This window comes from Myotis yumanensis, unplaced genomic scaffold (genome assembly GCF_028538775.1).
Source record: "Myotis yumanensis isolate MYYU_CA2020_CCGP unplaced genomic scaffold, mMyoYum1.0.hap1 SCAF_3, whole genome shotgun sequence".
In the NCBI taxonomy this organism is placed as follows: Eukaryota; Metazoa; Chordata; class Mammalia; order Chiroptera; family Vespertilionidae; genus Myotis; species Myotis yumanensis.
The window spans coordinates 46,970,679-46,994,989 of NW_027223754.1; the positions used below are offsets into that span (position 1 = coordinate 46,970,679).

General features: G+C 36.1%; 1 protein-coding gene across 4 annotated transcripts in view; it reads right to left on the reverse strand.

The window, feature by feature from the left end:
* GPC5 (glypican 5) overlaps positions 1–24,311 on the reverse strand; it is a 1,289,857-nt gene that overhangs the window by 1,224,499 nt on the left and 41,047 nt on the right. For all 4 annotated transcript variants that reach the window (XM_070408838.1, XM_070408837.1, XM_070408839.1 and 1 more), the window contains exon 2: positions 23,269–23,430. In XM_070408838.1, the coding sequence (XP_070264939.1) occupies positions 23,269–23,430 (162 nt within the window). The remainder of the gene's footprint in view (positions 1–23,268; positions 23,431–24,311) is intronic.

Consider the following 24,311-nt stretch of genomic DNA (forward strand, 5'->3'; position numbering starts at 1 on the left):
GGGAGGGAGAACACAAAAACGCAGTCTATGGGAACATGGTTATAAAAGTGAGGCATAACTCCTGTTCTTCAGAAGGTAACAATACTGAATGAACAGAGAACTCTGGGAACAGGACCTGCTGGTGGAAAAAAAGGTGTGAAATGAGTAAGAAGTAATTGTGAATAGCTATAACAGAGATTATGGTGGACATCTAAAGCTATGAATATTATAAATCATTTTAAGCAGAAGAAACTGCAAAGTACTAAAGAATTTTAAATTAGAGAATGGCACATGAATATTATAATTTACAATCGTAATCTGTGAGGTTACTTTGGATCAGCAGGGTTAGTCCAGTCAAGAGACTGTTGCAGTAAAAAAGAAAAAGTGTCAAGAGGAACAGGAAGGAAATAGTAAATTTGAGAAGAACTTTGTCTTTAATTGACATGTGGAAGGGACACAAGAGATATGAGTCACTGACAGCTTTGAAGTTCTGAGCCTCGGACTCTGTGATACCAGGCACAGAGATGGGGAGGTGGAGATGAAAAGTTGTTTTTGAGAAAAGGATGAGAAATTTACCTTCAATTATAACATTGAATGTTTTAGCATGATATCCAGGTAGAAATAAATATAGCAGATAGCTGAGAGATAGGAACGATATTAAGAATAAAATATGCAAAGAAACAAAAATAGGAAGAGGAATGATGAAGAGATGAAGACATGATCTGAGAGTCAGGATGAGGGTCAACACAAGGTATCAGACCCCAGGTGACGACAGGACAGTTTGGAAGCTGGAGATGAGACCTTCAAGTCAGGAATGGAATGAAATGCAAATGGAATGAAAAACCACTATTTATTTTTCCCTAAGAGTACCCTTCATCAAACTGTTGGGCAGCATGAGAAAATGAAATGCCATGCTACATCTGACATCCTCTCTTAACTTGTAGATGTGTCCTGAAAACGTATACCCTAGTAAGGCTGCAACACAGTTCAGTAAGGCAGAGTGAACTAAATTAATGTTCCTAAGCTTTACATCAAAGCTCCATTAATCTGTTTCACAATAAGGATTAAATGCATGAAGGCACTATATTTAAAACTGAAATTATAATAAATACTCAGGGAAATGTTATCTCCAAACAAAAAAACAGCAGGTGGTTCATGATCACCGGAAAAGTAACATTAAACATAAAGCAGAAATGCTAACTATAAAACCAGGTCCTGCCCCCAATGGGGTGATGGCTTTTAGAATCTTCTGCAAAACACCCTAAAGAAGGATCAGTAAAGAAGAAATGTCCAAGTATAATATCTCACAAAACACTCCATTACTAGCAACTTTAATAAAAAGGCAATCTATTAAATACCACAATACTTCTATAGTTCTTGCTTTTGTTGTTTTTGTTTGTGTGTTTGTTTGTTTGCTTGTTTGTTTGTTTTTATGTAAGGTCGTAGTCATCTGTGCCTCATAGGAGTGATCAAAATTGGATTAGCAGACTTCTACAGTATGTTGATGATCACTTACAATAAAATCAGAATGAGAAAGGGAAATTGTCTGAGAGGACCATTGAGCCAGGTAATAGATTCAGTCTAATATATCCACACAGCAGGAACCAAATTAAAATGTAGATGGAATTCTAATATAGTCCAACTGGAAAGACTTGCTCCAGTTTCTTACACAAGCTAGTTTGTTGTTTGCAAAGAGCTAATCCTGAAGACACAAAATTGGTTATATTAATTATTTTAGACACTACTACGTGTATAAACATGTAAGTTAAAATAGCATCAAGGTTATCGTGTTTGAGATAAAAAGAGCAAAACAGACAGCGGTTAGAACCATTCTCTTACCTGACTCAAGATCAGGTCACAAAATAATATTTGCACAATTCAGAATAATGCAGATGATTTCGGTAGATCACAAATCTTGTACATAAATTCAATATGCCTTCCAATGGCATCTAAATTTTTCCTGAGAACAAAGGAGCATGAAATCTATTACTTTCCATCTTCCTTCTCCTGTCCAATTCTTCTCCTCATTTCCTTTCCCAGCTGAGCTGTGATATCACTATCAGCCTAGCCCCATCTGTAAAGAAAAGAAGATGTCAGTAGTACTGAGCACTTTCCTATAACTTCTAAGGGTCTGGTTTGAGAGAGTTGGAGGGGTCTTATAGACAGGCCTTAGAGAGAGCTGCGTGAAGAAAATCACTGTGCTGCTTTAGTGAAAAACAAGAGAAAGGGAAAGAAGGAATGAGAGAGAAAAAGAGCATGTTCCTGGATAAGACACTAAAAGAAAACATTTACAATGACAATCAATCTAGTATAGTTTACACCATTCTGATCTCTGCAACTTAATAAAACAAGTGAAAAATTTAACATAAAGGCAGGCTTCAAAACCTAAGATATTTCTTTGGGGGGAAGATGAATCTGAATTCTTAAGTAATTAAGATGTACAAAACCCTATGCAGTAAACTACAAGGGTGTCAAACTGCTATTTAAATTTCTGAATAGAAAAGAAAAACCATATGATAACCTCTGAAATTTGAGTGAAATTTTTCACATGGTAAATTTGCTATTTGAAATAACTTTATAAAACTGACAATGATTCTAACCATGAAAAAAATGTAAATATTGGATTATGGAGATCTTATTGGCTAAATTTTCTAATTAAAATGTAATAAAATTAGAAATAAATAAGAAGAATCTGACCAGGCATATCTTAAAATTTTTGAAACATATTTGTGTTAGTTTCCTGGGGCCGTAGTAACAAAGCACCACAAACTAGGTGTCTCACACAACAGAAGTGTATTGTCTCACAGTCTGGAGATGAGAGCCCTAAGATCATGATGTCGACAGGGTTGGCTCCTTCTGGGGGCTGTGAACAAGAATCCGTTTCATGTGTCTTCCCTAGCTTCTGAGAGGCCCAGGCCTTCCTTGGCTTGTAGCTAGTGTTCTCCTGTGCATATGTCTGTCTCTTTGTCCAAATTTCCCTTTTTTGTAAAGACATCAGTCATCTAGGATTATGGCCCAAACTAATGATTGCATTTGAACTTGATTACGTCTGTAAAGACTATTTCCAAATAAAGTCACTTTGAAGTTAGGATTCCACCATATCTTTGTGGTGGTGGGGGGGGGGGGATATAATTCAAGCTATATCAACATTCTCTAGGGTAGATTGCATTTTCCTATAAAATATGGTCTGCCCTCCCTGTGGGAGCGATGGCAAGCACCACAGGACTTGACTTGGCAGATGATATGTGAGTGGAAGTAATGTGTGCCTTTCCTAGGAAGACACATAGGCAGCCGAGACCATCTTCTTTACCCTCTGCCACCGGAGCACCGTCATCTCTGATAGGGCTGCCCTTTCAGCCTGGGCAGGAAGAACCGTCACCTACATCGAAAGGACATGCAACCTCTTTGTGGATGTGAGCCAGATATTTTGGGGTCATGAGAATTACAATAAACCTAGTCAAGCCTATCCAAAAACGATCTAGATAACCTCAAAAGAGAAAATCAAAAATAAAATTTCAGACTCTCTAAAACAAAATAAAAAGATTTCATACTTAAATCTATATACTATATATAGTAAAGCTACAATCACAGAAAAATGTATCCCCTAAAATATTTTCATTATCAAAAAAGAAAACTTAAAATGCTCAAAGTATTAATAACTATCTTAAGAAATCAAAAACTTATGAAAGAAAATTTTCAAAAGGTAGCAAGAGAGAATGTTAAAAGATTAAGATAGACTTCATTGAAAACAAAAGTATAAAGTATAACTAAATCTAAAAGAATGCTCTTGAAAAATAGCATAAACATGGACAAAACACTGACTATGACAATGATAATAAGACAAAGAGAGGAAACTAGAGAAAAGAACAGGAGGAAGGAGAACATGAAAAAGGAAGGAAAACGTAAGAAAAAAAGAGTAAGAACAGAGAGAAGCAAAATTAAGAATGAGAAAAAGGAACACATTCCTGGGAAATTAAAATAACTAAAAGGGATTTCACATCTTCAGGCTTACTTCCCAAAGCTCCCCACCTTCCCTGTGTCCCTATGGGAGCACTCATGGGCCCTTGAACTCTCCACACTCCATCTCTAGGATAGAAATTACCTGACTCTTGTTCTTCAGCTAACATCACCATTTTCAGAACTTTTCACCCCCAACCTCCTTCACCAGCAATCCACATCAAATGTCTTCTCTATGAGATCTTAACTCCATCATAGCTCACTGAACGGTAATCATGTGTCAGTTTCCCACAAAAGATTTTTAGCTTCTTGAAAGCAGATATAATGAAAGGGTTTTGGAGACAGGAGAGTCAGTTTTAGTGTAAGGGGGTCCATGGGAGAGGGATGCATCCGTAATGGGCAGAGACAGCCCCAAGCCGCCAGATTGTTTACAAGAAGGTTACAAGGTAAGGGGAAGAAGAAGAGGGGGCACCGGGTGAGCTTTGAGACTTTAACTGATACCATACAGGGAAAAGGGGGAATGTGGCCAATTAGGAAAGAACGGGGGACATAATATAAGGAAGGGTACAATTAGAAAGTGGAATGAACAAAGAAACTACAAACATTTATAAACCCATAGACAAAGAGACTGACGGGACCAGTTTTTTCCCATTTTAGAGAAAGAGCAAGGCTCTCCATTTTGGGGACCCCTCCCCAGGGGGAGTTTGTATACGCTTGCAATAAACTTCCACACTTTTGCTTAAAATCTTTTAGTCTGAGAATTTTATTCTTCAGACTTCATAGGACAAGAACCCGCAATTAGAGAGTCCGAGCTTGCCATTTGGGGTATCAATAATTTTCAGTCCTATCTCTAAATGAAAAACAGGCAGTCCTTGTTTTGCACTGTTCTTGGGTAAGGAGATCAATGGAACCCTGTAAAGCAAGAACCCAGTTCAGATATGCATGATTTTCAGCTGACAAAAAGCTGTGCAAATCGGGGACTTCCAGAATATAGTACAGTGCCCAACATTTGATATATATTAAATAAATATTAACAAACGAATGGAGGAGTTCTCTATAGTAGCTTACCCACACCATAGAGTTGAATAAAACTTTAAAAAGAACTATATTAAAAACTAAGATAGAAATAAGAAAAATGAAGACACTGTAAATCAGTCCATGAAAGTATTCTCTCACAAGACTCACTGTTGATCCTAGCCTCCTTCTTTCCAATTCCACTCCATAGTTATCCAGTCTTCTAAAATTTTTCTTCAAAATATTCTTAGATCTCTTTCTCCTCTACTCTCTATCATCACTGTCAAAACTCACTCCTTGTCTTTTCTCTCCCTCAGACTATTAAATAGCCTAACTGAACATCCTACAATCAGAAGAAATCACCTAGCATCATAAATCAAAATATTTGACAAATATATAAGAAAAAAAAAAAAACCTCAGGTTTTTTTTTTAACTTTTAATATATTTTAATTCTTAAAAACATATGGAACAAAAAGGCATTGAAATGTGCCTGTATTAAAAATAAAATCAAGAAGGAAACTGAATAAATTAAACACTGGGTCTCAAACAATATTCATGATTTAAATTTTATTTGGTTATCTCAACTTGTGGGAAGAATCCTTTGATGAAGCTACTATTTTTATTTGAAAAAAATTGTACTCTACTAGAATGCACTGAAATTGAAAATGTCTATAGGATTTAGATTTGGTGAAATACTCAAAAGAATCACAGAGATGACTTATTTAATAGTTTTTGCCTAAGGGAAACAATTAAAGAGAGATTCTCTAAATGAAAGCAGAAAAGGCAGAACCTGTGAAAATCTTTTGGCTGAAATATTTAGACACTGCAATACAAAAATATTAGAATGATATTTTGCTTATTGATATCCAATTCCTCAGCACAATCTGTTGCAAAGGATATCCTTCCTAAATTGAATGGCATTTACACCTATCTGTTGGACATAGTTGGGTAGGTCTACTTTGGGATTCTCTAATCTATGTATCTATTCCTCTGTCTATATTGTAACTCACCCCATCATTCTTTTTACCTTGATTTTGTAAATGATGACCTGTAAATTCACATGTAGCTATGGATAAACAACTGTTTGTTTAAAGGATTCTAGGAGCTAATTATGTGTTTAATATACTAATGTGTTCAATATAAACGCTTTCATTAGTATGTGTTCCAGTAAAATATATAACATTGTTTGGTACATGTATTTTTAAGATGCCTACATGGTATTGTGCTGAATACCTCATGTTCTTTCTACCTGTCTTCACTCTACCTTATGTTTTTAAAGGCAATCCAAGGCACTTCATATGCATTTAGTTGATTATTCCTAATGATACATTAGGAATACATTTGCGTTATCTGCAAATTTCCCTTACCTGTCCCTCCATTACAGATACCAGACTGTCTCAACTTCCGACTATTACAACAAGCACTACAATTAACATGCTTGTTCATGACCCTGAACGGCTGGTCTCTATAAAAATTTTCCAATATAAATAACCAGTAGAAGGATCAGGAGAGAGAAACACATTTTTAACCACGTTCTGTCAAATTGCTTTCCAGAAGAGCAGCACCAGTGTAGACTACCAATTGTTAAATATAGTCTGAATTTGCATCCAAAATATATGATCTCATTAAAATAACAAATACACTAAATATATTTAGTAAGTGTTGCCAAATATATAATTTAATTTAAACCTTCTTTGAGGGTTTGTAATAAAAACAAATTAAGCAGTTGGCCTAGATTACCTAAAGTATTGCCCTGGGACCACAGCTAAAAAGTAAGCACATTAAACCCAGATTTTAAAAATCAGAACATGAGTGAAACATTTATTGTTCCTTCTTTAACCAGTGGACATTTTTGCCACACCCCTCTGACTCTTCACAAATCATACCTTCCAGAGACCGTGAGTGCCCATTCATCTCCAGATTGTCTTTCCTCTCAGAATACAGTGCAGAAAAGTAATATTTCACATTTTCAAAAGTTAGGACATGCAACTATCAGATAATTTTATGAATCATAATTTTATGAATCAATAATTAGTAATATTGCCTGGCCGGTGTGGCTCAGTGGTTAAGTGTTGACCCATGAACCAGAAGGTCACTGTTCAATTCCCCCTCAGGGCACATGTCCAGGTTATGGGCTCTATCCCCAGTAGAGGGCATGCAGGAGGCAGCCAATCAATGATTCTCTCTCATCATTGAAGTTTCTCTCCCTTCTCCCTCCTTCTCTCTCAAAAAAATAAAAACATATTTTTAAAATAATAATAATTAGCAACATTTAGACCAAAACAAAATAATCTTAATGAAGAATGGGTTCCAAAGTAGTTCAATTAAATCTCAAATGAAACTTTTTGCCATATTCTACCAACCAGAAAGCCTTTCACATTGCTCTGAAGGCTGTGCATTTATTCCACGCTGTTGTAAATGGACCAACTTGAAGTTAGTGGCTCTATTTAATAACTCATAAATGCATAATCTAAAGGCTTTGCTTTGTTATGATACCAACAGAAACTGCAAATATCCCTGAATATGATAAGAATGAATCAGTGATATCAAAAATTAAAAGTCTTTCCTATGTGAATATATTCTCATTTGGAGGACACTGAATAATTTCCCATAGACTCTGTCCCTGTGCATCATTCTGTTGGTCAAATCTCAGATTTTTGTGTTCATGTTAGTTTCTACTACAGTGAGAGTAAAAGCATAACAATCTAATACCATTTAATAAAATTAGAAATTTCATTTGATTACCAGTTGGATAATAGAAAACCCTGCTTTAAAATGTACTAATTAATGTTATTCACCAAATAATTTTTCTCAATGGCTTGTCTTTAACAAATTAGAGAGCATGTTTGGATGTAACCCTAAGCACTTGCAACATGAATCTGGCAACCCTACCAGGAGCAATAATCCAAGGAAGCATCTAGGAGTTTAGATCCTGACCACTACAGCACATCTGACAATGTGACAATTGACTTTACACAATTCCCCATAATCCTATCTAATAAAAGAGTAATAGGCAAAACGACCATCACTCCAACACACAAGATGGCTGCCCCCATGTGGTCAAAGATGGCCACCACAAGATGGCCGGCAGGGGAGGGCAGTTGTGGGCGATCAGGCCAGCAGGAGAGGGCAGTTGGGGGCAACCAGGCCTGCAGGGGAGGGCAGTTGGGGGCAACCAGGCCTGCAGGGGAGGACAGTTGGGGGTGACCAGGCCTGCAGGGGAGGGCAGTTAGGGGTGACCAGGCCAGCAAGGGAGGGCAGTTAGGGGCAACCAGGCTGGCAAGGGAGGGCATTTAGGGGTGACCAGGCCTGCTGGGGAGGGCAGTGAGGGGTGAACAGGCTGGCAAGGGAGGGCAGTTAGAGGTGACCAGGCCTGCAGGGGGAGGGGCAGTTAGGGGCAATCGGGCTGGCAGGGGAGCAGTTAGGCGTCGATCAGGCTGGCAGGGGAGTGGTTAGGGGCAATCAGGCAGGCGAGCTGTTGGGAGCCAGCAGTCCTGGATTGTGAGAGGGATGTCCGACTGCCCATTTAAGCCCAATCCCACCGGGATCAGTCAGACATCCCTTGAGGGGTCGCAGATTGGAGAGGGTGCAGGCTCACACACACCCCCATGCATGAATTTTGTGCACCGGGCCTCTAGTACATTTATAAAAACACCATCAGACAATTTCTACCCTGAAATGTTTTGCTGCCAATCAAATATTAGGAAAAAATATACACCATGAATAAAGGAGGAAAAATAATAGCTAGCATATACTGAGTGCTTATCATGTACCAACCACCATGTTAGTTACTTTATTATCTCAATCAATTATCACTAATTGCAGCCAAGAAGAAAGTACTATTATTATTTCATTCTACAAGCAAGGAAAATGAGGCCCAGCTAGCAAACTTTGAGATGGGATTCAAACTCAGATCCTGGCTCTCAGACCCTTGTTCTTAAACTCTTAAGTGTATTGCCTATCCAATCACAACAATCAAAAAGGGTTTTACCACAACAAAGGCCAGTGTTTGTTCTATTATGGGGTATCTTCCTCTTGTTTCTACATACAGAAAAAAAATGAATAGGTTTCCTAAGTTAACATTCAAGTCAAGTCTATACCCTGAGGAGATGTAGTCAAACAAATAGTACAAGAGAGCAATATCATTTAAGGTGTAAAAGTTCAATTATCTTTGTTTATATAAAAGTTAGCCCACAGGCAGAATTACCCTGGAACAAAAGAAGGGCAGCATAGCTATCCAACAATTACCCTTTATTTACTATTATGACTCTCTGCTCTGGATCTTGAGATGCCATTTCAAGCCCTTTGCCTTCTGCATAACAGCTATACATATATCCCATTTATTGCTAGATATATTTTATGTTAAAAGCATGGAGATGTGCATGGATAATTTTCCATTATGAACAGCTACACTGAGGAATGACTATAAAATTAAAGTCCTCTATTTGTCTGAGGAAACAGAGGTATCTTATTTCCCATTATATCTTACCACTTTACCAATTAAGTATTATGGCCAATGACTTAATATTTTCATCTTAAACTGCTCTTCTCCCAAGGCTATAGGGAAAAAAAACATTTAACTACTAATAGCATTTCTACATTTTAAATAAACAAAATAGTATATCATTTAAAAAATTTTAAGTTGACAATAATGCCAATTACAATACTGCAAGTATTTCTAAGTAGATTCAGAGATGATATAATAAAAGATATGCAAATGATTAATAACTATTGATATTGTTTTGTAAACAGAACTTAGTTCATTTTTTATTCATATAAAAATAGCAAATGTGTTATTAGTATTACAAAAATTACCACCAAGACTTCAAAATTGAGTCACACGAGACTTAAATCATCAAAGAACCTTATATGCTACCTGGATTATTGACTTATAAAGAATTTAGTTTTTGCTCTAACTGGTTTGGCTCAGTGGATAGAGCATCGGCCTGTGGACTGAAAAGTCCCAGGTTCGATTCCAGTCAAGGGCATGTGCCTTGGTTGCGGGCACATCCCCGCACTGTGTGCAGAAGGCAGCTGATCGATGTTTCTCTCTCATCAATGTTTCTAACTCTCTATCCCTCTCCCTTCTTCTCTATAAAAAAAATCAATGAAATATATTTTTTTAAAAGAATTTAATTTTCAATTTTATGCAACAACATTATATATTTTATAATTAAACAAAGCTTCAAATAAATTTCTCATATACAAAGTCATGATTTTGACCATAATTACTATTATGCAACTTTATTCAACATTATCTCATTACATGCTTTCTCCTATCAGTGCTCCAAGTGTCTTTATAAATTTCATGCAAGTTGATTTTATTTATTTACTAGAGGCCTGGTGCATGAAATTTGTGCATGGGGGGTTGGAAGGGCAGTCCCTTAGCCTGGCCTGCACCCTCTCCAATCCGGGACCCCTCAGGGGATGTCCAACTGCCAGTTTAGGGTCGGGCCTAAACCGGCAGTTGGACATCCCTCTTGTAATCCGGGACCACTGGCTCCTAACCACTCACCTGCCTGCCTGCCTGATCACCCCTAACCCCTCTGCCCGCCTGCCTGATTGCCCCTAACCCCTCTGCCTGCCTGCCTGATCACCCCTAACTGCTCTCCCCTGCCAGCCTGATCACCCCTAACCACCTCTGCCTCGGCCCCTGCCACCGTGGCTTTGTCCAGAAGGATGACCGGAAGACGTCTGGTCTAATTAGCATATTACCCTTTTATTAGTATAGAAGATGTGTTATTTATCTATAATACCCTTTATTTTTAAATTATGCTAAAATTTGATGTTTCATTGTGTACAATCATAAGTTATTTCATCAAAATTAATTTTATTTTCATATTTACACATATGCTATTATAGAAACAACATCTCTAACACTTTACAGAGCCAAATCTAGGAAGGAGTTGGAAATCTCCTGGCTCTTCCAGACCACTAATCTTCAAGCCCTGTGCCAAAGATCACCTCTTCCAATACATTTGTGACACAGATTGAAGGGAAGGTTTCACGATGTATGCTTACCTCCAAACTCATCAAGTTGCATCCATCAAATATATAAAGCTTTTTGTATGTCAATCATACCCCAATAACGTGGTTTAAATATATATATATATATATATATATATATATATATATATATATAAAAGCTTCCATCAGATAATTAATAAATGCCCCTGTCACACCCACCAACTTCCCTCTTTCACTGAGAACTTTAGAAACAGGTGACAGTTTGTCTCACTCCAACTCTACCAACAGATTCAGAGATTGAAAAATCCATGTAGAAACCAATCCTACAGCCGAAACCGGTTTGGCTCAGTGGGTAGAGCGTCGGCCTGCGGACTGAAAGGTCCCAGGTTCGATCCCGGTCAAGGGCATGTACCTTGGTTGAGGGCACATCCCCAGTAGGAGGTGTGCAGGAGGCAGCTGATCGATGTTTCTCTCTCATCGATGTTTCTAACTCTCTATCTCTCTCCCTTCCTCTCTGTGAAAAATCAATAAAATATATTAAAAAAAAAAAAAAAAAAAAAAAAAAAAAAAACCAATCCTACAGCCCCAGCATCTTTAACTCACCTGCACTACAGCCAAACACCTAACCCTCAGACACACCTTTGGTATATTTTACCACAATCTACCACCTCCTGGCCTCAATTCTTTCCTATTATGCCTAGAGCCCACTGATGATTGTAATACAGGGGTTGGCAAAAGTAGGTTAGCAGTTGTGAATACAAAAGAACAGAGTTTACTTGTGTATTATTATTTGTTCATTATTATATTATTTTCCATATGAACAACTGTAAATCTACTTTTGTCCCACCCTGTTTGTTCACACAAAAACAACTTTAAAAGAAATGACTTGCCAGAAGACCTGGTAGTGCATCAGGATATACTTCAACAAAATTTGTTAATGAAATTTATAATCGAAACAGAAAAATCATTTAAATGAAATACATTTCTGATTAACTTTAATGGCCTATTACTGCTTTCAGTATTATTTGTTTTAGTTTCAGGTACACAGCATAGTGGTTAGAACATCATATACTTTACAAAGTTACCTTCCTGATATTTCAAATACCCACCTGGCACTATACATAGTTATTACATTATTACTGACTACATTCTCTATGCTGTACTTTAAATCCCTGTGACTATTTAGTACCTGCCAATTTGTACTTCTCAATCCCTTCACCTGTTTCACCCTCCAACCCTCCTCCCTTCGTCAATCATCAGCCTATTGATTATTGCTTTCAGAAGTAAATATTTCTAAGATAAGCTCTGTTCTATAAGTAGCTGATAATTATTTATTTTCATGGATTACAAATGTTATCAACATTAACATTTGAAAATATATCATGGACTTAATTTAAATAATACTAGAAAAAAAGATTATATACCTTATCTACATTTTATAAAATATCACTGTACTTTGTATGTATAGGGTATCCCAAAAATGTATACACAGCCTTTGAATAATTATAAAGGCAGTGTTTATTAAAATACATTTCATTTTCAAAGTTGAGCTATCAGCTGTTAAAGTGTGTATACATTTTGGGGGGTCACCTTGTATAATGGCCTTGGGAAATTCATTGCTCCCAAATATCTAATGGATATTAGGCTGATCAAAAAGTACTCAATTTAAAGAGCAGAATGTTGGTTAACAGGGATTGGGGGCGGGGGGGTGAATGGGGATATGTTGGTCAAAGGGTACCAACTTCCAGTTAGAAGGTAAGTACAGCATGGTGGTTAATGATGCTGTATTATATGGCCAACAGTTGCTAAGACAGTAGATCTTAAATGCTCTAACCACAAAAACAAATGGTAATTTTGTGACATGATGGTGATTATATTGTTAAAGAAGAGGAGAGGGGCTCGTCTCCCCCAGTTGCTCATGGGGTTGGGCTTCTTGTGATATCCCGAGAAAAGGAATTTTCTGAGACTCGCATGGGGGGATGAGATATGATAGAAAGCTTTATTTCTGTGGCATTATACCCCTGGGTTTCCAAAGTCCCATTTCCTTTAGTTCAATCATAGAAAAAAGTATAGTTGGGGTTTCATTAGAGCTAAAATCAGAGCCAGTGTCCAGTCTAGCATCAGGCTAGCTTTCCATGTTGGAGCCAGGTCCAGTTCACCAAGAGGCTAGCTTAGCTTGTGTTTCCCATTGCAGTCCATTATTAGTCCATTGAATTTGGGTCTCAATGCTTATGGGCCACACGGGCAAATGCAAGAGAACCAAGAGAGTGCACCCCGAGCAACAAGAATCCCAAGTGCCCAAGAGAAGGAACTTCTTTGCTTAGGGGATTATGCATTCCCAAATGTTCACGCTCTTACAGTAAGCAAGCCTATCCTGGACAACAATCTCTGTCCCCAGGTGTGACTGACAGACAAGTGCCTTTCCTCTGTCACCCCAGCTTCACTGGGCATGCATCGAACTTCTCTTTGTTGAATCCCTTACCCCAATGTTTTGCATGGAATAAGCCAGTGTTCCCTGGGGAGTATGAAATTGGAGCTTCCTAGTGAAGCTGTCCAATGACATGCCTGTAATATCTGGCCTTTCCTTTGTTTCTTTCTTGTTATGAATAACTAACTAATGTACACCTTAAAGTTACACAATGTTGTCACAATATTATATGTCTATGATAGCTCAATAAAACTGAGAAAAAGATGTTAAAAATAAAATAAATTTTAATATTAAAATAAATAAGGGTACTCAGGTTAAATTCACTCTCAGAGCCACATGATTGTTATTTAACACATCCATGCTCACATAATAAATGTAAAAACTAGAAGATGTATTATCTCACTATCTAGGGAGGAAAGAAGTATTACACAAGAAGTGGGAGAGATAAGGACCAGAAAGAACAATGTGAGGATGTTAGTTTTATGGGGTGATGGTGGAGTGAGAGCTGGAATATACTTGCAAACACAGAAATAAATGCTCAACTTAAAATTATTCTGATTTTTCAGATTTGATCTTCCTTTATAACCAACATCTCATAAAATGTATTTTATACATACATCTTAGGTTAATATGTGTTCATATACGTGTATTCCATGGAGGTGGCAATTTAGTTTTATTTTTCATTTTGCATTTTTCAATGCAATAAGAGACAAAAGCAAATGAAAAAAGCAGGGATGCAGAGGCAGGCATAACCATGTGACTGCAAGCCCTGGGAATGTGCAAAAAACTTGTGAAAAGCTTGGATTTTTGAAAAATATGGGATATTTGAATTATTTTAGCTAAAACTTTAACATGTGGCAATAGAAAAAAGTTTTAAATGCATACAAAACACAACATAGTGAATATCCTCTAAGTCAGTGATTTTCAACCTTTTTTATCTCATGGCATCCGTAAACTAATTACTAAAATTTTGTGGCACACCAAAAAATATATTGTTTCCATTTCTGATTTTTAAAAATAGTTATAATTTTGATTCATTCATACTAGATGACTACTGTGTTGGTTGTTGTTGTTTTTCTTATTTGACTATCTAAGGGAAAAGAGGTCAGTGACCCTGACTAAATAGTCAGGTATTGACTATGTTTTAAAAATTCATAGGCACCACAGGTGAGAATGGCTGCTCTATGTGTGTATATAGTTCACAGGACATATATATAAAGGAAAATGAAGAACACGCAAAGTAAAGAACAGCTTGTGAAAAGACATTCAGACTCCCTAATAACAGGGAACCACATATTTTGAAAATAAGGTATCATTTCATATCAGCAAATCTTTTAAAATTCTGACAATACTGTTGGGAAAGATGTGGGGAAATGACAGAGCATACCAACTGTGTGTGGGAGTTTAAATTGGCTCAGTGCCTTAGAAGAGCTATTCAGCAAAATCTAGGAAAGTTGACAATATTCATAGCCTATAAGCCACTATTTCACTTCTATGTCTAAATCCTAGAGAAGCATGTGCCTATGGAGACATGAACAAAAATGTTCATTGCAGCGCTGAAAGTACAAAAATAAGTTGGAAATTTATGAAAAGGAGAATGAACAAATACTGCATATCTATAAAGAGAAATTTTATAAATACTTTTACATGGACAAATAAGAGATAGAGGGAAAGATAAATCTCAAAAACATAGCTAGTTTTAACCCATCCTTTACTCAAAGCAAAAGTAGCTTTTGAGAGTCATTCCTTTTGATACCTTATGCAAAAGCAAGATTAAACTAATATAAAGATAACCATATGATAAAAATCAGATGATTAGATTCAATGAACAAGAAAAATAGAGACAGCTGACAGGTATGGGGCTGGATAGGGGGGTAGAAGGATTGAGCAAAAAAAAATGAAAAGAGAAAGAACTATCTGATGAAATGTCAATTCTTCTTCTAGTCAATAAATGTACAGTTCTCGCACTGAAAAGATTGAACTGAAATTGTGTCTAATATAAAATCAAGAAAAATTATTTAGCCTACTGTCAATGGGTTACTATGCTTTCTAGGTAAGATTGCCGTGACAATATATGGTATTATCATAAGTTATCATCAGTCAGAATTAAAACAACTAAAAGTTTACTTCTTAAAATTTTAAAAAGGAATTTTACAAAGTAAACCCAGTGTTCAAATTATACTTAATATTTTCCACTGTAGATAATGCTTCATTCAAAGCAAGCTTTATTTCTAGCTGAAAATTAATTTAAGCTCTTGCAACTTTTATCTATAATATAGGGAAATCACTCATTTTCAAAATTAATAGAAGCCTGCTGATATAGATTCAAAAGAAACATTTTTTTAATCCTCACCCAAGGATATTTTTTCCATTGATTTTTTTAGAGAGAATGGAAGGGCGGGGGAGAGACAGAGAGAAAGATCTATATAAGAGACACATCGATTGGTCGCCAGCTGCACATGCCCCTACCTGGCTTAGAATTGAGCCTGCCACCGAAGTATGTGCCCTTGACTGGAATCAAACCTGTGATCCTTCAGTCCACAGGCCAATGCTCTAACCACTGGGAAAAAACAGTTAGGGCCAAAAGAAACAAGTTTTAACATTTCAGATTTCAGAGATAAAGAACAGTTGGATAAAGACCAATTGCATTGATAGCTGTCAACACACTAACCCATGCCTAAAACTGAATGGGAAAATAATTGTAATCACATTCGTAAGGAATGCCACGGACAGGAACACTATAATGTGCCCCTTTCTAGTTCATAAAATCAATAAATCAATGTTGGCATACTAGAAGTTTGAAGGAGCCAATGGAAATAAAATAGATCTGAATTTTGGACACTGTACAATCAAGCACCTGACAGTGCTGGCACATAGTAGGTGTTTCACAGATATACTAGTATTAATTGCATCAATAGAGAAATAAAGAAAAGAAAAAAGAATGAAGGCAGCGAGGGAGGGAATCTGTCATTTTATTTCAGAACCATCTTCCTGCTAAGTCCCATTCATTTATTCATGCTGTTCATTTTTAAATATATATTTTTATTGATTTCGGAGATAAAAGGAGAGGGAGAGAAAGACAGAAACATCAATGATGAGAGAGAACCATTAATTGGCTGCCTCCTACAGGACCCCCGAGCCCGCAACCCAGGCATGTGCCCTGACTGGGAATCGAACCAGGACCTCCTGGTTCATAGGTCGATGCTTAACCACTGAGCAATGCTAGCCGGGAACATGCAGTTCATTTAATTACATCTATTGAGTATCTGCTCTAGGTTTAGAGAAAAGGGAAAATAAACAAGTCTCCTCAACACTGCCAGCCTAAGGCTACCAGTTCTCTTACCATTGGATTTTTGACCAGATAAGTCTCAGTGTTGGGAATAGCATTATTCCTTTATCCTTCCACATAATGCTCTTCCAGGGAATAATTTTAAATATTATCCACCTCTGTAAACCAAATAAGAATAATGTATTCCATGCTAAATATAAATATAAGTCAATTTACTTACCCATATCTTAATATAGTCAAATATTCACTATATACTTGTGCCTTTGACTATGTGTACAAACACACATACTTTAAACTAGTTTTACAGTAGCTGTACACTTTGCAGTAGCTAATATCTGTTAGTGTGAAGGAGGACAATCCATTAATTATATTCTCATCCTTAATTCACCTGCTTTTAAAAGATATTTAATTTTGAACACATTCCTATGTTTCATTAAAAATAGGAATACATTTTTATTAAATTCCTAAATCTAGTATTTCAACCCAAGAGGACAAGCTTGTCAATCTTTCAGGTACTTACAATCAAAAAATGAAAAGTTAATTAGATAAGAGAATGAAATCATTAATAAAGATGTTAAATCCTTCCTGTGCTAAATATTATTTATCACTCAGACTTTTGTAATAATGTATACTTTTAATTTTTATAGAAAACTTGAAACTGCCAGAATAAAAACTTAGTATCTACCACATAGTTTAAAAATATTTGAGCTACTTGAAGATGAAGAAATAGGAAAAGGTATATCTCAAAAGAAATATATAATTTCTTAACCTTATCTTACCAGTTTTAAAAAAAATGCTTCCAACAGTGTTCTCCCAAGTGGTCCTTCATTTTATTTTTGAAAGTGATGCTGAAATTTTATAGTGTTGAATTATAAAAACTAAACTATTATCCTATTGAAATGGAGATTTAAAAACTTGAAAGCTGGATGAGAGTTGCTTTTTCACAGCAGGTTACATATTCTCTGTCAACTTCCAGTATTTCTTCATAAGTCACACCATACTTTAGTGTAGAAATAAATAAAACCTTTGCCAGGAATATTTTCAAAATATTTTAAAAGCAGTCAATCCCAACTCATAGTAAAACAGATGAAGAGCAACAAACTTTCACGTTTCTCAAGCTGTTCCACTTTAATCATGAGCAGTCTGCCCCTGAGAATGAACACTCCTCTGCACTGTGACAAAGTCCCTCTGCAAACAGCACCACTTTCTCATGAACAGCAGCAGATACAGGGCTATCAGCTTGGGCCTGTTACCTTACAGAACACTGCATGCTGCATGAATGACTACCCTTACAACTGAGTAAATTCCCAAGTCACAATTATGGGTCCTTCCAAACAAATTTTTGTTTTGTTGTTCTGTTTATTTTAAGGAAATATGACTTTAAAAAAAAGCCACACCAACAAATTTCTTAAAGGAAAAAAATGGAAGAGTTGTCGCAGCAGGCTGGTGCCAACCCCACTGGTATATATCATCCAGTGCTGAATCCCAGATTGAATGTGGACTGTACACAGGATAACCTTGTGTCCTCGCCCACCAGTTGCCAGCACTGTTTCCTCTCTCCCTAAAAAATCCCTTCATCTCACAAAAATATGGGGCTCACTAAAACTATAGACCCAAGTGATTATCCCCATCAGCAAAATCTAAAGGGTTGCTTCAAAAATGTATTTCCATGGGCATCCATAAGATCCATGACAGAAGAGACCATACTGTATCCCAGTCCTAAGTCTTTCATAACCCAGAACACCACTAAAAAAAAACAACAACAACAAAAAACAGTTTATTGCTGAAGTAGAAGACATAAATTAAATACTTAAAAATCAAAATTCCAAAATGTAGCAAATCTACTTAAATCATTTGAGAAGTGAACTGATTGCCCCATTAAATTTTTCTCATTTAGACTTGTTTCCCAATAAAATGTGCTTGGATTCTTTCTTCTTAGAAAAGTAATGACTTTGAATTGTTTCCAGATATTTGATTGCACAGAAAATAGATGGAAGGCATTTTACTTATTGATAAAGTAGCCCCTGCTCAGTTATCAAAGAGTAAATGTGATTTCTAAAATTACTTTTAGCATATATATTTAAACTTGTTTGTATGAAAATAAGCCTAAAATTATTATTTTGTTCATTAAATTAAAAACAGATATTCTTCTTGTAAGAGAATTTGTTCCAGTAAAATTAGACTTTAGGCAAATTTCTTCTAAGTTTGTCTTGCCTTCTTATAATTCTCAAATAAAACTCAGCATTCCACAAAGGGAGAAAACAATATTTGATTATAACAAATCACATTTAAGAAAGTCCCTCCCATTTTCATTTTTATGATTAATATTTAAATAAAATACCAAAACTCAACCTCTTGAATCCAGCACATACAAATTCTTAAACAGAAAAAAAATTAAATTTACATAAAATTACCTGCCACTCTGGTAGACAGAGACGACCCGATATATTTCTAGTATTTAGGTAGTTATCACCAAACTTACAGCAATATCAACAAAATCTTTCAGCAGCTTAAACCCATCTTAAAAGTGTAAATAAGTAATCAGGGCTTGTGTTTTTCCCAATCTTTTGAACTCAATTTTCTCTATCTTAATCAATTTATCCAAGAATATGTAAAAAGTTTGCTACAATATCTTTCAAGACAGAAGAAATATTCCACCAATATTGAATTAATGCCTAAGTGTTAGTAGCTGTTGGCACTTTCTTTCACCTAGATAGTTAACACTGTTATCCAAAAAAAATTAGGTTTTCTTTGTAGTGATTCTCTTCAGTCATATAGTCTTACTTGAGGGATTTAGGTTTCATATTAAAAGAGAAGAAATCATAATTAAGCTCCCTGTTCAAAAATCTTTAAAGATGCTCTCAAACCCAAGTTAATGATTTTTTTAATTCTTTAAAATTTATTTTTCAATTACAGTTGACACACATTATATTAGTTTCAGGTGTACAACCAGTGATTAAACATTTAATACCTTATGAAGTGAACACCTGATAAGTCTAGCACCCAATGTACACTATAGACAATTATTACATTACTAGAGGACTGGTGCATGGGGGTCCCTTGGCCTGGCCTGCTGGGGTCAGGTCGAAACCAGCTCTCCAACACACCCCAAGGGGTCCCAGATTGTGAGAGGGCGCAGGCCAGGCCGAGGGACTCCACCAGCATACGATCAGGGCTGGGGAGGGACAGGCCAACTGGGGGGGACCATGGGAGGGCTCCAGGGAATGTCCAGCCCATCTGGTCCAGTCCCGATCGGCCGGACCCCAGCAGCAAGCTAACCTACCAGTCAGAGCATCTACCCCCTAGTGGTCAGTGCACGTCATAGCAACTGGTCTAACAGTCTGAGGGACAATTAGCATATTAGGTATATATATATCTATCTCCTATATAATAATAGCCTAGGTGGCGTCACACCTAAATGCGATGTCACAAGATGGCCGCCACAAGATGGCCAGCAGGGGAGGGCAGTTGTGGGTGATCAGGCCAGCAGGGGAGGGCAGTTGGGGGCGAACAGGCCAGCAGGGGAGGGCAGGTGGGGGCAACCAGGCCTGCAGGTGAGGGCAGGTGGGGGAGACCAATCCAAGGGGTCCCAGATTGGAGAAGGTGCAGGTCAGGCTGAGGAACACCCCCCCCCCCCCCCGCATGAATTTCATGCACCGGGCCTCTAATATATATATATATATATATATATATATATATATATATATATATATTCTACTCTCTATGCTTTACTTACATCTCATGACCATTTTAATAACTGGCAATTTGTACTTCTTGATCCCTTTCACCTTTTCACATATTACCCAACCCCCTTACCATCTGGCGACCATTAACTTGTTCTCTGTATCTATGACTTTATTTTTGTTTTTCTTTTTCATTTATTTTGTTCATTATATGCCACGTATAAGTAAACCATATGGTATTTATCTTTCTCTGTCTGACTTACTTCACTTAGCATAATACTCTCCAGGTCCATCTATGCTGTACCAAATAGTAAGATTTCATTCTATTTTATGGCTAGTATTCATCTTCTTTATCCAATTGTCTATTGATGGGCACTTGGGTAGCTTCCATATCTTGGCTATCTATAATAATAAAAGCATAATATGCTAATTAGACTGGATGTCTTCTGGACGAAGCCAGGGCTACGAAGGCCGAGGCAAGCCACCACAGCTGCGTGGGCTGAGCCCCTTGCACGAATTCCGTGCGTCAGGCCTCTAGTTGTAAATAATGCTGTAATGAACACAGGGGTGCATATATCTTTCCTAATTAGCATTTAAGATTTCTTCAGATAACTACCCAGAACTGGAATTGCTAAATCCTTTGGTAGTTCTATTTTTAAGTTTTTGAGGAACCTCCATACTATTTTCGATAGCTTTCTTTTAAGATCAGGAACAAGACAAGGATGTCCACTTTCACCACTTTTATTCAACAAAGTATTAAAAGGACTAGCCACCAAAATCAGACAAGAAAAAGAAATAAAAGGCATCCAAATTGGAAAGGAAGTACTAAACTGTCATTATTTGCAGATGACAATAATATAGAGAGAGAACCCTAAAGATTACACCAAAAATTTATTAGAACTGATAAATTAATTCAGAAAAGTAGCAGGATATGAAATTAATACTCAGAAATCAGTTGCATTTTTATATACCAATAACCAACTATTAGAAAGAGAAATAAAGAAAACAATCCCATTTATAATTGCATCAAAAAGAATAAAATACCTAGGAATAAATTTAACCAATGAGGTAAAAAACCTGTACTTGGAGAAGTGTAAAAAATAAAGAAAGAAATTAAAGACACAAATAAATTGAAACATATACCATGCTCACAGACAAGAAGAATTAACATCATTAAAATGCCCATGCTACTCAAACCAATCTACAGATTCAGTGTAATCCCTATCAAAATACCAAAGGCTTTTGTTCATCAGTTTACGTTGTTCATTATAATCCACAAATGAGTGAGAGCATGTGATATTTATCTTTCTCTGACTGACTTATTTCACTTAGCATAATGCAGATATAGAGACAGAGAAGCATTGATCAGATGCTCAAAACTCAGAGGGAAAGCGGGGGAGGGTGGGGGTGAGGGGGAAAGATCAACCCAAGGACTTGAATGCAAGCATATAAGCATAAGAGATGGATGTGGACAACAGGGGGTGAGGGTGAGGGCAGGATTGGGGGGATGAGGGGACATTGGGGGGATAAGGACACATTTGTAATATCTTATTCAATAAAGGGGAAAAAAAGGAAAAAAAATACCAAAGACTTTTTTCACAGAACTAAATCAAGTTGATGTTTTAAGTTTTTTTCCACATGAGCCCAACTCACCTTTTCAAACATGTGATCCACCATCCCATCTACAACTCCTTGCTCTGCTAAACTTGTCTATTTATCTCTAAAATGTGTTTTCCATATTATATTTGCTATCATGTTCATGAGGGAAAAAATCACTACATAGCTGTCTGTGTGTGTCTAGTTTAGCCAGTTCAAACCACAAATCTTTGCTTAAAAAGCATATCAATATGCTTTCCTCCAACAACTGTACATGATTAAATCCCATAACAGAAATAAGGTTGTTTTCTAACATATCTAAAAGAACCACTAAATTAATAATACCTTAAAATCTGACATTTTATAATTTCTACAAAAAAACATCAATTAATCATGAACTACATTTTAATTCAAATTTTATCTTGATTTATGTATTCATTTCATTTAATATATAGTATAATTTTAAATATTAATCAGCTTTGTGATTTAGTTCTGTATATAAACATAGCACAAATTATTTAGATCGATATTAATACACTTATTAAAAAGAAATCCTAACAGAAGTTATATTTTGCATTGAACAAAAGCAATAAATTTATTTGAAAAACAGTGTAATATAAATATTTTCATTCCAATCATATACTGAATAGCTAATGCTTTATAAGAGGAAAAATAAATTAATCTATTTTATTATAGTAATAAGGAATTTTATAGAGGAGATGACTAAAGTAAGGAAAAGATCATCTATTTTGTAATGTGCCTTGTAATTTCATAACCCATTAATTTTATATATAAACATATTGTTTGAATTAAGGTTGAGTTCTGATCTTAGCTGAACATTAAACATCTAATTAATAGTTCCTATTTTACTATTTATCAGACTTGTTTGCACATTGATATATCATACTGGTGTTCTTTTGAGAACCACATGAGGTTGCAAGGGGAAATATTAGACAAATATTTCTTCAAATCAGATTTTTAAAAACAATTACACACTTAAAGATAATGATATTTTATGTTATCAAATATTTTAATAAAATATAATAATTACGTCCATTCATATTGAAGTAAATCTATGGGTCAGAATATTGGGGACCTGGAAGAACCGTTGAAGGGCATATATTTCCAAGGACCATTTCATTAACAAAACAGTTTCCCTAGTCCAACTCAAAATATATATATTGATTTGGCCTTAGAAACAATTTTTGAAGGTTCAAAAAAGTTAAAACCTCATTTATACCAAAATAATATACAAAGACAGAGAAGGAAATTCAGCTGAGTTTACTGAAAAAATGACAACAGGCAGATTACATAACAAGGCTTGTTCTTAGTTTCCTAACTCGAGATAAATTTACCTTGAAAAACAGCTGCATTTCGAGATATTAGAAACTTTAATGTAGAGCTGGATGCTTGAAGCGCCTGCTGCATATCTTGGCGAGCTGCAATTTGATATCTTTCCTCCATCTTCCTGGTGCAACATGTAGGTTTTTTGGATACACAAACCTGAAGATCAGGTCCTGGAACACATATAAGATTTTTCAGAATAATTATCTGTTCATTTAACAAACATTACATATTACATGTCAGGCACTAATGATCGGCACAGCACTGCACATGAAGAGTTTGTGTCTCTATGCGAGGAACTGATTTACCAGAGCACTTGCTATTAAAATATTTATCTATTGTTCATGAACCTAAACATGAAACAAAATATCCTGAACCATTAACTCTTTGCTCAAATATTTTATTAACTTTTTGATCAAATATTATGTCCAGTCAATTAATTATTAACAAATAGTCTATATAATAGAAAACAAATATACTACTATGTAAGTACATAGCTAAATAGAGAAAATTTATTTTTGCTTATTTTACCCAGCTAAAATTATTTGCACTAACAATAGTATAGAGAAGTATATGGGCTAAAACAATTGTTTTTATTGAGGAAATAAAATCAAATTTTGTACATCAGATAAAGGTAAAAAATCTTCACCTGATTTGTCATTTTCAACATCATGTTTGTGCTTCTTGTGAATAAGTGATTATCAGCAAACATGATATGAATCAAGACCCCCACATGGGCCCAAAACCAGCATCAAATATTCTACTCACACCCAGCTTGCTAGAGCCAACTCCTATGACTTTGGGTGGTGAGCACACAATGCAATATACAGATGATGTATCATAGAATTGTACACTCAAAACCTATATAATTTTTTATACTCTATGCATAGGCACTTTATTTTGTTGTTGTTTGTTTGTTTTTAATCCTTTATTGTTTAAAGTATTACATATAGTATTACATATGTCTCCTTTTTCCCCCATTGACCTCTCCAGGCCACACTCCCCGCACATGTCCTCACCCCATGCCTGTGTCCAGGGGTTATGCTCATATGCA